Genomic DNA, 17,633 nt, shown 5'->3' with positions numbered 1-17,633 from the left:
TGCCTTCCCCCACCCCCTTCAAGGTAGAGACTCTTAACTTGAAGCTCCTGGAGCTTCCAGGGCCACACTGGATCAATGAATCTCTGGAAAGTATATGTAATGTTGTTTACATGCACTTTTTAGGTAGAGATTAATGGCTTTCATTGGATTATAAAAATGCTGTTGGTCCATAAAAAGGTTAAGAACTGTATTCTTAAGTCTATTATAGTAATATATTTGAGACCGGGTGTGCAATATGTCAAAGAGTGTTTCTGAGGTCTGCATATTTTAATTATCTCAAGATATTTCATGACAGCCTGACCTATGAACCAGGAGGTCATGGTTCAATTCCCGGTCAGGGCATATGCCTGGGGTGGGGTGGGGGTGGGGGCCTCAATACCCAGTGAGGGACATGCATGCTTCTATCTCTCTCTCCCTCTCCCTTCCTCTCTGAAATCATTAAAAAATATTTTTAAAAAAGATATTTCATGACATTCTTGAAGCAAAATTAAACTTCATCTATACTAGTTTCTCATGTTACTTAAATTTTTCCCAATGTCCATACTATAAAATTCCATAAAAATTAGGATCTTTTATAACTTCATTAACTCTATGAATGAGTTCCCCCAAAAAACTTATACATACTATACTGAGTTTTCTTAATAGCAAACTATATATATTTAATTTATAGGAGAAAAAGTTCTAAAAGCCAAGACTTGAGCTGGGTGAAAGAATTAAGAAACCAAATGAATCATTATTCATTTGAATGATGAAACAGAACCTTAAAAGAGCCTAGAAATGACCAAGCTAAAGAAGGAAAAGTTCACGTCCCTCTCCAAAGAATTAATAGAGTACGATGACCACTTTGTTTATTAGCCAAAGACAACACAGTAAAATTAACAGACTTGCTTCTGAATCATTCCGTCAGGAGTGAGGTCCTATCTATGACCGACTACTGCTCTGGTAAGAGCAGAGGAACTGTACCTGGCTCGGAGGTCAGCCACTTGGTCAGTCATCTGCCCTAGCATTTTGCAGGTTCCCAGGATCTCTCTGCGTTCTTTGCCTGCACAGAGTTCACCGACTTTTCCAGCTTCATCTAAGATCTGCCTGATGGCCTGCTCACCAGCATCCCCTAAAATAAAGAGATATTCAATATCTACATTGTTAACACATTAATTATTTAGAGAGGATGCTCTGCAAGTCGTTTCATTCATGAAGGAACAGATACTTTCAAATGACAAGATGAACAGAAGACAATACATCTGATAGCTAACAGCCAAGCACTGCCTTTACAACCACAGGTACTGCTAAAAAAGATACTTGGAACCATAGCCATCTAGAAGGTAATAAGCAGCTTGTGGTTAGAATATGGATGATGAAAATGGGCTCTAACAATTTAATAGTACTCAGCACCTCCAACCTCCATTAGGCTTTTCACATTCATTTAAATGTTTATCTAAAACTGAATAAATATTAGATGAGAAAATCCATAAAGCCTAGCTCAATAAACTATTTGGGGCTTATCTTTATATAAGCTAACTTTGGTTTCCAATTCTTATTGGCATCATTATTTAATCAGTTTAATTAAGTACTTTGTTGACATAAATATGCCCAAAGGGAATAAGAAGAGAAGAGTTTTTATTCAAAATAATTACCTTTCTGATTCAGGGAAGTGGTGAATCAAGAATTTTGCAAAGAATACCCAGTTCAGCTTGGTTTATTCCCCATGATAAGAATTGATTAGTCTATGTCCTCCATTCTTCTAAGACCTAGTAATGCTTCAATTAGTCAAAACTAATTGAATGGTATATGCCCCTACATGTTACAGTAGTTATCTCAGGGTTCTGAGATTCTCAGAAGATTACTTTCTTTTGTCTGCTTGCTTTTTAGCTTTTTCTTGTATCACTTGAAAAGTACAACCAGAAGGTTACCTGCGGAGGCACTGGGATCACGGAGCCAACCTTTGGCCTGGTTCAGTTTGGAATCTATGGAGGCCAATGCTCTCTTCATGGCTTCAGTGTCCTTCCCAAAGAGAAATACCACAATTATGTCATTTGCAAAAATTGAAATACTACGGTACAAAGTAAGACAGAGAAGTGACAGCATTAACATACACTAGAGGTAAGGTAGTCCTACAAAGCCTTAAAAATATTCTCATCACACCATAACGCTTATTTCTGTCAAAATGCAGCATCTTGCATGCAACTTTTCAGTTAATTCTATTGTTTGCTGATCTCCCTAGTGCTAAACTGTGAAAATTGGTAAGATAGCTCAAGCCAAAAGATGCTTAATGTCTTCAGCAGGAACAAGCCCTGTTGTCACATGCCTCAGTATCAGCCTTTCCACTAGGCAACATTCACCTACTGCAGCTCTGCCAAGGCCCTCCCGCTTCAGCTTAGGGGAAGCTTCATTAGCATGTGGTGCCACAAATCCTTTTACATCTTGTTTGGAAATACACATATACTGGGTAATGTTTTACTATATTAAATTAATCTAAAATAATTGGAATTACTGGTTGGAAAATAAATGAAAATGTTAACCAAGCAATTTAGTTTTAATTCCACAAATAAACCACTAAATGTAATGCAAGAAAGAAGCATTTTTCCGGCCTTCCCTGCCGCTCCTCATCCTTAGCTCCCTTACATCCCTGACCTGGAAGAAAGGCAGGATAAAATAAGTGGGTCTCAACGGATATTTACAACACGATTCACAATGACTAACAAAATTAACATAAGATCTCCCAGGATATAGCATGAGAAGGTGAAACAACAGACTAGTCACTTAAAAAATATACATATGTTTCAATAACGTTTTTAAAATATAGAAAAATGCACATAACACTATAACCAATACCATGTACTCATTCTCACAATTGACAGACTAACCATCTCTCAAGTCTCTTACACTTTAAAAGACAGCCTATCTCCCTTTTGTTCATTCACCAAACCACAGAGTTAACCTCTTAAATTCTAGGCAATACCCCATATCCTTAACTTCAATTTTCAGTCCGGCAAAACTTGGGTTCTTAAAGGTGTTGTACCACATGTTTTCCACACGGGGGCACCAGGAGCATCTCCCCACCCCCACTTCAATTCAAACAAGACAGGGCACTAGCAAAAATAAGGGCTGGGAGCACTCATAGGCTTAAAAGGTCAGGAGCCTGATCCCAGCTTTTCCTAAATGCCTATTCAAATTATAGGACTCAGCTTTGGATTACCTGCTTCCCCCATTGAAACAGATACAGATTGTTCTCCTGTTGCAACATTGGCTCTAAGAGCAAATTCTCAGCCATAACTACAGAGAAGTGAACTAAATTACTGGAAAAAATGAAAATAAATTTGTTTTATTATCAACTTATATGGAATTATGGTAGCTATCTACCAATAAGAGGCAGAGTGGTAAGAGGATCTGTTTCAAAATATCCATTTGTGATTAGTACACGTAGACAGGTGGCATTTTTAAAATGCTTTGCTTCTCAAATGGTTTAAATGCCTGCTCCTCCTCTATCTCGTTCTTTCACCTGTGCAGCAAACCTGCCTTCAAAAGTAAGACAAAGGTCACCTTAGCTTAATTCCAAATTAGTGTGGCCCAAATCAATACCTTTTCAAAGAGTATTTCAGGCATCTCCTAACCTTAGAGTTAGATAGCCTTTAGTGTCTAACACAAGTTATAGGACTTTGTCTAGAGACAGATTTAAAAAAAAAAAACAACCCACAAGCTCTTACCTAGAAAGTATGTGCACACTCTGAAGAAGAGATATTGCATCCATGTAAAAATAATTAATTTCAAATCTATTAATAACCATTTATCCACATATTTTCAGTGAAAATAATATTTATTGCATTTTTTTTAATCTAAATTCAAGAGAAAACTATAATCAGAAAAACTTTTTAGTGTCTATCCTAGCATTTAAAGCAGGGGTCCTCAAACTTTTTAAACAGGGGGCCAGTTCACTGTCCCTCAGACCGTTGGAGGGCCGGACTATAGTTTAAAAAAAAACTATGAACAAATTCCTATGCGCACTGCGGGCCCGGGATGAGTTGGCTGCTAAGCAGGACAGGCAGCAGCACCCAGCGGGCCGGATAAATGTCCTCGGCGGGCGCTGCATGTGGCCCGCGGGCCGTAGTTTGTGGACGCCTGATTTAAAGACTACTAGTTAGGAAATACTTTAACTGAGCAGTTCCTGCATGCTAGGTTGCTGGAGGCATTTTTCCCTCATTACTTCACAGAACCTCAAATTTAAATGTAATTTAATTTTACAAATTGAGAAACAAGGGCTCTTCAGTCCTAGAAATCCAATTTGATCTCAGGTTGATCAACATCAAATGTCATTATTTTCTATTACATGAACCTCAAGACTTTCTTTCTTTTAACAAAGAGAGTTGCCAAAGAATCCACTAACCTTCTATAATACTCAGCAATCTTTGCCTTGTCGATTTTGACTTTGGTTAATACTGCCCAGGAAATAAGCCCTAGAATCAAATTAATAACTCTCACTAACCTGAAAGACTGCTTTTATTCTCCATTGCCCAAAAATGATTTCAAACACAATGGAAAAAATTGGACTTGCTTTATTATCCTAAAATATCATTGCTTTTTTTTTCCTCCCTAATAAAGTGTGAATGGCTACCACACTTCAAGGAAAGTCTCTAATTCTCAGGAAGTGAGTAATTTTCTCCTCAGTGGGAGATATGACATCAAGAAGTTAAAGTTAAGCCTGGCAGGTGTGGCTCAGTGGTTGAGCATCAACCTATGCACCAGAAGGTCACAGTTCCATTTTCCATCAGGGCACATGCCCGAGTTTAGGGCTTGATCCCCAGTAGAAGGCATGCAGGAGGCAGCCAATCAGTAATTCTCTCTCATCATTGATGTTTTTATCTCTCTCTCCCTCTCCCTTCCTCTCTGAAATCAATAAAAAAAATTTTTTTAATTAAAATTAAGAGATGGTCATTTCCCCCTAAAAAGAATCAATGGCAAATTTAGAATGAAGCTGCATTTTTAAAGTGGAGATTTCAATTAGTTACCAAAATTTTTAGTAGTGTGAATTTTAGACAATTTATAGATTTAAAACAGTCACTAAAAGGGCTACCTTAAATTCTTTCTAGAATAGGGCAAATTTTAAATCATCATTTTAAACACAATACATTTTAATGCCATATCTATTAAAAACAAAAATGTCTGTGGGAACAAATATTCAAATCTCCCAGAATCTCATACATATTGCTTTTGAAAGGCAGTGTTTATTGTGGGATTGACAGAATTCTGTCATAAGCAACATAAGTATGTTTACACTGGATGTGATATAAGCAAATTCACTGAACAATTGGGACTGTAAGTCACTATTAAGATATATTTATAGCCCTAGCTGCTTTGGCTCAGTGGATAGAGCGTCAGCCTGCAGACTGAAGGGTTATGGGCTCAATCCCCAGTGGGGGGTGTGAAGGAGGCAGCCAATCAATGATTCTCTCTCATCATTGATGTTTCTATCTCTCTCACCCTCTCCTTTCCTCTCTGAAATCAATAAAAATATTTTTAAGAAGATATATTTATAAAGGATGGAAATAATCATAACCCTGTGTACCAAAAAGCCTTCAGTTAGACCTTGTCATGTAAATCTAAGTATCCAGGATACAATCTGGGTATGACACGGAAGAGAAAAAAACAGCACCTTCATTTGAGTATTGTCTCTGTAAAATCTCAAATTTGGGAAAGAGAAAAGTCTCCACCGATCTCTTCTCTGAGTTCTTTAGTTCTTTTTTCTTAAGAGTGTAAACGGCCAGATCTGGTCATGCAGCTTCAGCAACAGCTGGTCCCCTCCCACCACGGTCCCTTTTACTGTAAAACTCTTATGAGTTCATGTTTTAAATGAAAAACCACAGTGCCTTGGCACTCCTCCCACATACCAAGAGGTGGAAGAACAACCTAAAAGAACTCCTTCTTACATACATTCCCAGGAACTGAAACAGTCCTGAAATTTAATGTCAACTTAGAACTAAGTAACACAGAATAATACTAAGAACCACTGAGTTCCTTTTATAGACAATCAAGAGGAACTGTGGTAGGAAAGTAAGGTCCTGCAATCACAGGCTCTTGAAAATTGTAAATATGGGACTAAGGATCCCCTCTCTTTCACTGCCCAACCTACTCTCCCTTTTTCCCATGAACACCTCCCCATCCTACTATTCCTACTCAAAGATGTTTCTGGAAAGAAGAGACTGGGCAGTAGAATATCTTACAGACTGCATTAAGCAATGGCAGAAGGCTGTTCAGCCCTGAGACTTCAAGCAAGTTACCCTCACAGGTTTGAGTTCCCCATCGCTAAGACTACTGGTACCTCCCCAGCTCTAAAACTCTTTGCCATCTATGAGCACACAATCAGAAGTACCAACTAGAGATCACTTGGATCAGAAGGGAAACTTCAATTCCTTTAACATTTTGGGCTTTTCTCCTGTTCACAGAGCGGGGATAAAATATTATAAAAGCCTGTATTAACTATTGATCTCCAACTCCGAGAGATAAATCTTTTGTTTTATAGCTCCTAAAATAAAACACTAGGACCCTCATAAAAAGCTCACATGCAGCCTTATTTTTTCAAAAATGAAATAAAAATCAACCCTTAAATCCCAATGGTCTGCAGTAAGGGCAAGTATTAGAGGATTGCATATTCTAACCAAGTTTCCTTCTTTGGAAGAACAGAGTAATCTGTGCAAGACATCTGAGTCATTCAACCACCACCAGCCTAGGCCCTCAGTGGGAGGAGACTCACCACAGGAACTAATTCTGAGTAACAGTATGTAATGACCCAAGGCGTAGTTGCAGGAGCACCTATGTGGGTTCAAAAATTCTTAACAATAAAAAGGTTTTAAAATTTGTTCTCATTTCCTCTTGATTCTCAGCATGCATCAAGATACAAGTAATAAAAATACAAAAACATATATATAGATTGCTAAAGGGGTTGAATTAGAATTTTTTAACTCATAAATTCTTTTGTTTCATAATGTATTCCCTGGAAAAATGCTAAACTAATTTTTAATGCTCACTTATCAGATGATTGTTGACTTAAAGAGGGGAAATTTTTATTCTCAAAATAAAATGAAGTATTTTGCCCTTGCCGATGTGGCTCAGTTGGTTGAGCATCGTCCCATGCACCAAGAGGTCTCCAGTTCAATTCCCAGTCAGGGCACATGCCCAGGTTGCAGGATTGATCCCCAATGGGGGACATGTAGGAAGCAGCTGATCAATGTATCTCTCTCATTGATGTTTCTCTCTCTCTCCCTCTCCCTTTCTCTCTCTCTCTATAAAAACACAATTTTTAAAAATAAAAACAACAATAAAATTAAGTATTTAAAGTCTAGGTATTTTTAAGTTTGTAAACCGGTATTTTTAATGTAGGTATGGAGGTAAAATGATCAGCTATTGCATTGCCTCTTTAAAATCTTAACTTATTCAGCAAGATGTACTTTTACCAAGAATTTTTTCCACTTACTTTCTTCCCCCACTTTTCTAGAGGAACCATCACTTTCCAGGAGAAAGCTGCACCAATAGGGAAGCATGAAACAAGTATGGTAAGACAAAGTTAATTCTTTATTGGTAGGGGCAAGAGAAGGTAAAAGATGCCGTATGTATTAAACAGAATGGGAAGCCAGGGGTCACAGACAGACAATAGGTCTGATTAATCCACTGCCTACAGCAGAGCAATGTAAGATGCATAATGCTACTAAAACGGAAACATACCCAAAACCCAAGTTACCAACTTTCATTTTCAAGGTAAAATTTCTTTTTCCTAAGTACTCTTGTAACTAATAAAAATGATTACTCTTAGGGGGAAAGAGGAAGTAGGGTGGATGGGAATGGGGTTAGGAGAGAGATTTGTCATATATATCATTTTATAGCATTTTGCTTTTTGAACCAGGTAAATGCATAACAAAGACAAAATGAAATTACAAATAAACATTTATTGCTCATTCTGATGTCATTATGTACTTGGGCTCCTTGAGGCTGAACTAATTTTATTTATTTTCTTTCAGTCTGCTGGTTTTACAGCATCTTACCAGCCTGATTCCTTCCAGAGCAGCATAAAACTGAGGCAGCTACAAGACTGTACATGGTGGACCCCAGGTCCATTCCCCTTGTATATCTCATCCCCCTAAGTGTCTAATCCTCATCCTGAAACATTCAACTGACCACTTTTTTTTTTTTTAAAGTAGCTCTCAACACTCGCACAAAATAAAGCTCAGTAACACTTATTTACTAAATGATGGATGGCTCTTCCCCTCTGAAAACAGATAAGCATTAAGGCTGCAATTCCTGCTCCTCCTTTTTACTATTTCTCATCTTTTGGAAGCAAAGCCAAGAGAATAAGGAAAGAGATTAGGTTATGGGACCGCGAGGTTATGGAGAATGATGGCTGATTCAAAGATCAGAGAGCAGAACATGCAGTGAGCCATGGACTGAAGTCAGGAAAAACTTTAGATACACCTTACTCTTCTCCTTTTGATTTTGAAGACGAGGATTATTGTGAAGGACAGATGCTCCATCTAAACTCTCTAGCCTACCCATTTTCATTATGGCTTGACACCATAATGGCACATCTCCAAAAGCAAAATTCCAGAGCCTGCAAAGGAGACTGATGATAGAGATGACATCAGCTGGAAGATTCCTAAAATCAGGGTCCACAGGTAACGTAGGGGTCACCCAGCTACATGGGGAAACCTGCCCTTCAAATGAAGTCAGTGGGAATGACTACACCAGGACAGTTCTCAAAGAATGAAAGCACTCAATAAAACACAGGCCCTCAGTGTTTTCTTTTGCTTTCCCCGAAGACATTGCTCAAGATGAGCTCGAGTCAGTCTGCCCAGCACAGCCTTGAGTCCCATATTAAATCACAATCTGACACATATTCGAGCACAGTGTTACACACCGGCACACAGAATAAGGCATGGCACACAGCACAAACACCCTCAGACATGCTTTTTCTCTTTTAAGTGAAAAAAAAAAAAAAAAAAAAAAAAGAACGAAAGAAAGAAAACTAGAGGGCAACAAAAAGCTTACCTTCTAAACGTGAGAAAAAAGAATAAAACAAACAAGAAAACAAAAAAAGATGCATAAAGAAGTCATAACAGGGAAGTGAAAGCTGTCAAATACGCAAAAACAAAATTAAATAAAATTAAAATGATTTTACCATACAGATTTAAAATACAGTCTTAGAACTTGTTCAAGAACTTCGTGCCTCTATTAACAAATCCATAACTCAGATAAGCTGACTAGTTTCTTCTGCATATTTAGATCCACTTTCTAGTTTGAGGCCCCAGTTTTGACCTTACCTCATAGGTGACCTGAGGACAAATAGCCCCACTGAGCACCAAATGGAAGTCATACTACAAAATCCCCTCTTAGTGGGCTACCAGCCCGCTAGGTGACCCTGGAGACTACATCTGGGTCACACGTGGGTAAGCTGGGTGCTGGAGACAGTGTGTTTCTTGGGTTCCTACAAGGAAAGTGTAAACCCAAGTATTTCTGTTCCCTCAAAATAGTCACTGGATAGGGAGAAGCAGACTAGAGCAGCAGCCACACAAAACTACTGCTGCTCAGCTCTGGAGGGAACCCACCAACCCTTTTGGAGTCCAAGAAGAAGTTCTAGACTAAATTCTAAAGAGTGAAGGGACCCCTCACACTAACTGACAAATGTGAAAACTAATATTTTAATTAAGCTTTCCTGAGGAAAAATGGAATGATAAAGGCACATACCTAGAAATGCCAAGTTTTCTCTGTAGATTTCTCTGGGTCAAAGGTTGGTTTAGGAAAAGTTTTCCATAAAAACCAGTCATAGATATATTAAGTCTCTTAGTTACCTAGCAACAACTGCCCACATAAAAGGCAGGGCTCCCACCCCGGGAAGCACACACCACACCAGAATTCCTCCACCAACCTAATCCAGCCTGAAGGAAAAGGAACATATTTCAGCCTTCAACCAACATTCACCCCACATACCTATTGATTGTTCTATCGAGGAACAAAGGGAATTTACAAAAGCAACAAGTAACCCATGAGACAAAAGGGAAGAAGAAATTACTTTCATAATATCTGAGTAGTCTTATGATACACATAGTTACAAGATAAAATGTGAGACAATCAAACCCCCAGGAGGGGAGAATTTGGCTTTTGCTCATTTCTCCTCCAATAAAACTTACCTTGCTGGCCCAGGCATCTTCATCCCACGAAGTGAGTTGTAATACACGAATGATCTCATTAATTTCAGCACTCATCTTTTCTACAGTATAGTTGCGATTTTTCAAAGCTTCTTCTATCCCTTGGCTTTTTGAGTTTTTAGTTGTTACAAAAATCTTCATAGCTGTAAAAATATACGAAAGATCAGAAACTAAGGTTGGAATTGAATTTTGCTGTACAACAATATTCACACAAAATGTTCCACACCTTGAACACATGTTTTGGGTTTCTAAGATCTTACCAAAAAAAATCGGGGGGGGGGGGAGGAGAGAGAAAACAAACACTGCAAATCTGCCAATAAAGTTCCAATATCGCAACTTTTACTGTAATGAAAACTGAAGGTACAAAACATCAGCACAACATGATCAGGGAACTAATTTAACATGCATATGCTGATGACCTACGATCACAAAATACCCAATATCCTTCTAAATCAGCTGGCATCCCAGCCCTAACACTGTCCCTAGCTAACACAAACTTATGGGACAGATGAAAACAGTTACTTAAAACTGTAATCTGAGAATGCTGCTGCCCCCAATCCTAATGGGAGTTCCCAAAGTGTTCAATTTATCTTCCAGGATTTCTCTCAACATGTAGCAGAGACTTTCTAACCCCCAACAGCGAAGAAGAAGAAATAATAATAATATGAATCAGTGGAGAAAAAGAATTTCCTCCCATAAAATAATTAAAATTGTAAAAACAAAGACTAATCAACACTTTATTGAGTTACCCAGCTTAGAAATCCTCTTCCCAACAACCTTTCTGCCACATCAAACAGTTATTGGCCTCAAAAACATATTTCCATGGAGATTAGAAGACTCTAATTACAAAGGTTTGTTTTCTAGTTCATGTAAGGGCTTTCTGAATTCTTACACTCGCATCTCCTTTTTAGCTTCTACTTGAAATGCCAAAGCAGGAAGGCAGTAGCCCGGGGTCACAGTGGCATGCCTCATAAAAAATTTTAAATAAAGCTGCTCTCTGAGAATTAAACTAACTAACCCACAACTTGACTAAGATAACTTACATAACCGTGAGGCGCCTGCTACATACTAGCTGCTTGACAAGTGCAGCTCCCTGTTGCTAGTTTAGAGAACAGTCCCCATGTTGCATTTCTGGACTCTGCCCAAAGGAAGGTGGCCCCAGGTGGCATAGACCACCAGCTCTATAATGTAAAGAAAAGTTAAATTCTTTCGATTAAAAACAAAACAAAAAACCTGTGTTAACCAACAATAAAAAGGCTCTGGGTTTACTTCCTTATCATATACTGCAGTACTCTATAATATCCAACCAATCACCTAGTTGCTTTATTGTAATACAAATAAAGATGTCAAAATCCAAACATCCAAGACTAGAGTTTCTAGAGGAGATTCCACCTCCCAGAAAAAGAGCTTCAGAAGAACAGAACTAGGCAACAGAAAGGGCAGTTTCAAACAAGGGAAGAAAAGAAGAGCATTGGAGAAGATGAATCATCAGCTGCAGCCTTCAGGTAATACCAATCCATCGGGTCTCATTCTTACCCAAGCAGAAGGACATGCAAATAAGCAGCAAAAGAAAACAAACATCAGAGTCTAGAACATGTTAAAATTTTTTCCCCATAAGATAAAGTATAGGCAGAAAATACCTGAAATGAGAACTGGCAGCAACTCTTTCACGGTGTTCATTGAGTTCACCAGCATCACTCGGTGCTCCTGGTGCGTCAGTTCCTGCTGCCTCTCGTCAATCATCTTGGCCATTTTAGTCATTCCTGGGGCATAAGGAATAAGCAGGGTGAGTAGTGAAACAACCCAGAGTCTGGCTTTCTGAGCCTAAGTCCACTACGAATTACTATGAAAGCTCACTTATTTAAACAACAGACACTACTGCTGAACGCTAGCATTTATGGCAGAGAATTTTTTAAGACAGTTCTAACTTAATGCAACTTTATGTTTTTCATTAAAAATAACTTATTAAATGTAAAACTAAATGTGACATCATTTTCACATTTGGCATAAATACATTCACAAGTATAAAAAGGTATTCAAGTGAATAAATACATATTTGTAAAAAATAAAGTCACCAGTTTGCCTGGCTACCATGTATGCAGGTTTCACACCATGTACTAGTATCTGCCCAATGTGTCCATGTAGGTAAGAATCTCATGTGAGCCTGGTACTAAGAATCTAGTGACTGAAAAAAATCTTAAGAATTATAATAATGTGTTTTGTTTTCATCTTTATGTTTTACTGTACTTTCCAATTTGTCCAAAATAAGAATGTACTACTTTTATAATTAGAAATACAAATATTATAAAAATAATATTAGTGATGACAGCGTTTGAAAGCATCTGGTGTTTTGGAATCAGCCTGTTGGCACTTTCTGTTGACTTCGGGTATTATTCGAAGGTGATGTGACTCTAAGCTTTGATTTTTCAAGCTGTTCTCAAGATTTCTTAAATAGTTTTACAGCTTTTTAAGGGGTACCAAAGGAAAATGGGAACGGTGGGGTGGAAAAGATGGGGTAGCCCCTTCTTCATCCAGGGTAGCTCCATTTTTGTCTTTTATATGTTGGGATTCTGCATAAGATTTCATTTGAAGAAATAAAACCTTTTTCCAGTACTATGAGAAAGTTAAAAGAGGACTAAAGCCATCTCCTGGTGATCTTTTCAATGATGGTTCAGAGAAATTTTTAACTGCCATAAGCTCTCAGAATAACTGTACTGGAACCTCATGAAAATACTGCTAGTTAAAAATCATTTAATAGCCCTGGCCAGTGTGGCTCAGTTGGTTGGGTACCGTCTTGTACACCTAAAGGTTTCCAGTTTGATTCCCAGTCAGGACACATGCCTGGGTTGTGAGCTCAATCCCAGGTAAGTGCAGGAGGCAGCCCATCGATGTTTTGCTCTCACATCAATGTTTCTCTCTCTCCCTCTCCCTCCCCTCTCCCTCTTTCTTCCTCTCTCCCTTAAATCAAATTTAAAAATCATTTAACATAAGATGCAAGAATTTTATAAGGTAGTATATGATCTTTAATACTGACAAGTTAAACATCAGATGTGTCTTGTCATTAGTCTCATTCACACTCCAAGAACCTTCAAGTTAATAATGTTATATATCTAAAACATCAAAAGCTGGTATCTGTTCATGTATTTTGAATATTCAATTCTCAGATGACTAAACAGTCATTTCAGAATGAGATTTAGCCACAGTAGCTCTTCTCTCCTTCTAGGTCTGATTACATTATGCATTCTTGGGCTAGGGCATGAATCCATAATAGTAGGCGGGCTAATGAGCAAGCTAAGAGGTCATAAAGAGCTTCAGGCCAGCTGGCAGACAGTGAAGGAATGCTGTGTAGTGTGGAATTGAGAGGTCAGGGTTCAGGGTGGCCTTAAGCATTACAGCCATGGAAAAGTATTTCCTACATTCTCCAGCAACATCTGCAATGTCTAGTTTAATTCATTAGACAGGGCCAGGATTTGTAGAAAGCAGATTCAGCTTTCAGAGACAATGATATCTACTCAATAGAAGCATAGCATTAGCTCCAACAACAAAGTACAGACACCTAAAAGCCTAATGCATCATTACCTATCTTCTGCAAAAAATAGAGTGGAGTGCCTTTTCCTCTTGATCAAACATGGACAAGCCATAAAAATGTTAATATAAAAACTGGATATGACTAACCTGGTCCAAGGTTCTTTGTATAAGTGACCAAATCTTCCATAGTTTCTACCACCTCTGCCACTGTAAGATATTCCAAAATTCCTTTGCAAACTCTAATAATTTTACGAACCTGGAAATATATTTCACAGTAGTCAACTGAGTGAACAATTAAGTAGAAAACAACAGTAGTTCAGATGTGTAGCTATTCAACATTTTCTCATTCTAAACAATCATCAATCCTCCATTATTATCTTTGAGGCTAGTCTTCTGTCTAAAAGAGATCTGCATGGGCCTCAGATTGCCTACCTCAGCCTCATCAAAGGTGAGGAGCAGGTCCGATGTGCCGGAGAGGATGCCCCTCGACCCATCAATTAGATAATCTCGAGCAGGCACTGAGTAAGGGTCTGACTGAAGCATCTGGGATGCCTGGACAAGCTTGGTGCAAGCATTTTCAACCCTGTGGGAATGAATAGGGAGTTAGAATGAAGCAGAAGAATATCACATGCAAATAGAAAGAATATCACTGGCAAAATGAAGCAGACGAATATCACATGTAAATACAAAGAATGTAAATGGATATAAATTCACATTTTTTCCACCTAAAAAATAGCCAAGACTATCTTATAATAGAAGTTTTTTGCTTAAATATACATTAAGTGCAGCACAATCATTCATTCATTATTCACTATACTAATTAAGCTTTGTTCTTTGATATTTCCTGGCAACAAAAAATGATGAGAAAATGTTTCAGACCTTTTACTTCAGGTTGCTGTATCTCTGTATCTCCTTTGTTTCCTTACTCCTCACCTATGCACACTGCCATTAAAAGACACTACACCAAGAACTGAAATCCTTGACAACAGTTTCAGATTTAGCATCTTTAAAAAATTTTTCAAAGCACTGTGTTAAGTGAAATTTAATAATCAGAAAAGCAAAGAAATAGGAGAAAACACAAAGAAAAATTATGAGGTGATGCATAAATTTCTCATTCATCTAGCTATATGGATTTGTTTGACAAATCCACTGGGCTGTTTGAAAACAGTTCTCAAAAACTATGTTATTAATTAAAATGCCATTGCCCTAGCTGGTTCGGCTCAATGGATAGAGCATCAGCCTGTGGACTGAAGGGTCCCAGGTTCAATTCCGGTTAAGAACACATGCTGGGGTTGTGGACTCAATCCCCAGTAGGGGGCATGCAGGAGGCAGCCAATCAATGATTCTCTTTCATTATTGATGCTTCTCTCTACCTCTCTCGCCCTCTATGAAATCAATAAAAATATATTTAAAAAATAAAATGTCATTGGCATTAATAACTGAACCAGTTTCTAATAGCTTAATATTGATATAGCTTAATAATATAAATGATCTGATGAGCCAAATGTAGCATGTTTTTTTTTGGGGGGGGGGACAGGGGTTCATTTAAAAGAAGAACCCAAAATGCATAAACCAACTATTCTATTCTATTCATGTACTACTAAAATGTATTCATTCATTCACCCATCCATTCAGAGTTGAAAAGAACCTGATAGATCATCTCTTCTAATCTTATATCCAAAAACCCATTATGTGATCATTTTACAACTTAAAAAAATATGGAACAAATCTCTTAAAATTAAAATATTTAGTCAAAATTATATATTCTTATTTGAAAACATAGAAAATGTGACATGCAAATAAAAGGCCACTCACAGGGTTGTCTTGAGGATCAAATGAAATCATGTAAAATTCCACAAGTATAAAAATAAACCAAAACATGAATTTCAACTACATAAAAAGCACTGAGCTATGGACTCTATAGGTATGCATATTAAAGATACAAAAAAACCCACACTATTCTAAGTCTCAAGATGCACTTTACTAAGCTAAGTCACAAACGTTAGAGCCATGAGACAGTATGTAATAAACATCAGTGAACTGAGGTGGCTTTTAAATCACACTTAGAGAGAACTTGTTGTTTACTGTTCCTCTTTCATTTTTAAATTAAAAATTTTAGTAACTTTAAAATACATAATAGGTATGTTCACATACATAACACAAACACATATATAAAAATAAAAGGGCATACAGTGAAAAACCTTCCCTTCACTATCTAATCTCCTAGGCATTCTAATTCCATCTACTTGTAACCAATATTATGAGCTTTCTCTGTATTCTTCAAAAAAAGATACCTTATGCATACAGAAATAAAAATATAGGCTTCCACCTTTATTACACAAACAGTATCATACTACACAAATTCTCTGCAGTGAGTGGACATGTTCTTATAAAAATACATAAAAAGCTCCTTATATTCTTTTATACAACTACATAACTAGCCCATAATTTATTAGCCTACTGCAATGAATCACCTTGAATACATATCATTTTTAAATATATAGATCTGTAGTAGACAGTCTAGCAATAGAATCACTAAGTCAAAAGTATGGACATTTTAGTTTTGACAAATGCCATATTGCCATCCACAGAAGTTATTAATTTACATTCCTACCACAGTGGATTAGAGTGCCTGTTTCTGCACAGTCTCAATAATGTAGCATGTAATAAAAAACAATGTATCTTCATCAATATGCAAGACCAAAATAGAATCTCAATATAATTTTTTTAATTTGAGGTGAAATTCACGTAACACATAATTTGTTGTTTTAAAGGATACAATTAAGTGGCATTTAGTGTATTCACAATGTTGAATAACCACCACCTCTCTCTTGTGTCAAAACTCTTTCATCACCTCAGAAAGACACTCTGTACCCATTAAGTCAGAGATTTTCAACCAATATGCTGCAGCACACTGGTGTGCTATAAGAATTTTTAAAACTTGCAATACCTGACTATTTAGTCATGGGCACTGACCTCTTTTCCCTTAAATTGTCAAATTAAAAAAATGACAACAACTGCCATCTGGTATGAATGAATCAAAATTATACCAATTTTTCTGTCTGATCAGCAAAAATAAAATATATCTTTCTTGGTGTGCCACAGAGTTTTAGTAATTAATTTATGTGTGCCAAGAGATTAAAAAAAAAATTGAAAATTGCTGCATTAAGTAATGAGGATAAGAATAACAACAAACTTCTCTTTGGAAATAATGCAAGCCAGAAGACAGTGGAGCAAAGTACTCAAAGAAAAAAGAAATCTGTCAAAATCTATACCCAAAGAAAATATATTTCAAAGTTTAATGCAAAATAAAAACTTTTTCAGATATACAAAAACTGAAAGAATTCATCACTAGCAGACTTGAATTATAAGAAATGTTAAAGAAAAAAAACACCAAGATGGCGGCATAGGTAAACACCAATACTGCTGCCTCGCACAATTTCAAAACTACAACTAAAAGACAAAACGGACATCATCCAGAACCACCGGAAAGCTGGCTGAGTGGAAATTCTACAACTAGAAGGAAAGAGAAAAGCACACGGAGACTCAGAGGAGCTGCGGAGAGCAGAGATGCGGAGACGCGCACATGGGGAAAGGGTGGGCGGCTGAATACGTGGCTGGCTTTCTCGAATGGGAGGGAAACAAAGGCTCCCCACTGCGCTGAACTCCAGTTCCAGGTGAGACCCGGGGGCCCCAGACTCATACGGGGAGAAACTGGACTGTCTGCCAGCGGGCAAAACTCGAGGGCAGCTTTCTCTCAGAGGTGCTTGCAGCCATTGCCGAGGGACACTGAGACCCAGAGGCCTCTTAGGGCGGGGCTGACAGGAAACCAAGGCTGTCTGCTCCACCCTGAGACTCCGCCCCATCCAAGCTGAGCACAGAAGCTCCCCCAGCGTAGACACAGCTGATCCTCACAGC

General features: G+C 37.8%; 1 protein-coding gene across 2 annotated transcripts in view; it reads right to left on the bottom strand.

The window, feature by feature from the left end:
* Positions 1-17,633, bottom strand: part of VCL (vinculin) — a 118,986-nt gene that overhangs the window by 28,510 nt on the left and 72,843 nt on the right. For both annotated transcript variants that reach the window (XM_080643101.1, XM_080643102.1), the window contains exons 3-8: positions 14,148-14,298; positions 13,863-13,971; positions 11,828-11,950; positions 10,170-10,330; positions 1,911-2,001; positions 964-1,111 (exon numbers count right to left, since the gene is read on the bottom strand). In XM_080643101.1, the coding sequence (XP_080499227.1) occupies positions 964-1,111; positions 1,911-2,001; positions 10,170-10,330; positions 11,828-11,950; positions 13,863-13,971; positions 14,148-14,298 (783 nt within the window). The remainder of the gene's footprint in view (positions 1-963; positions 1,112-1,910; positions 2,002-10,169; positions 10,331-11,827; positions 11,951-13,862; positions 13,972-14,147; positions 14,299-17,633) is intronic.

The sequence above is a fragment of the Plecotus auritus genome (assembly GCF_963455305.1).
Source record: "Plecotus auritus genome assembly, chromosome: 9".
Lineage (NCBI taxonomy): Eukaryota > Metazoa > Chordata > Mammalia > Chiroptera > Vespertilionidae > Plecotus > Plecotus auritus.
This window is presented reverse-complemented; position numbering and strand designations above follow the sequence as displayed.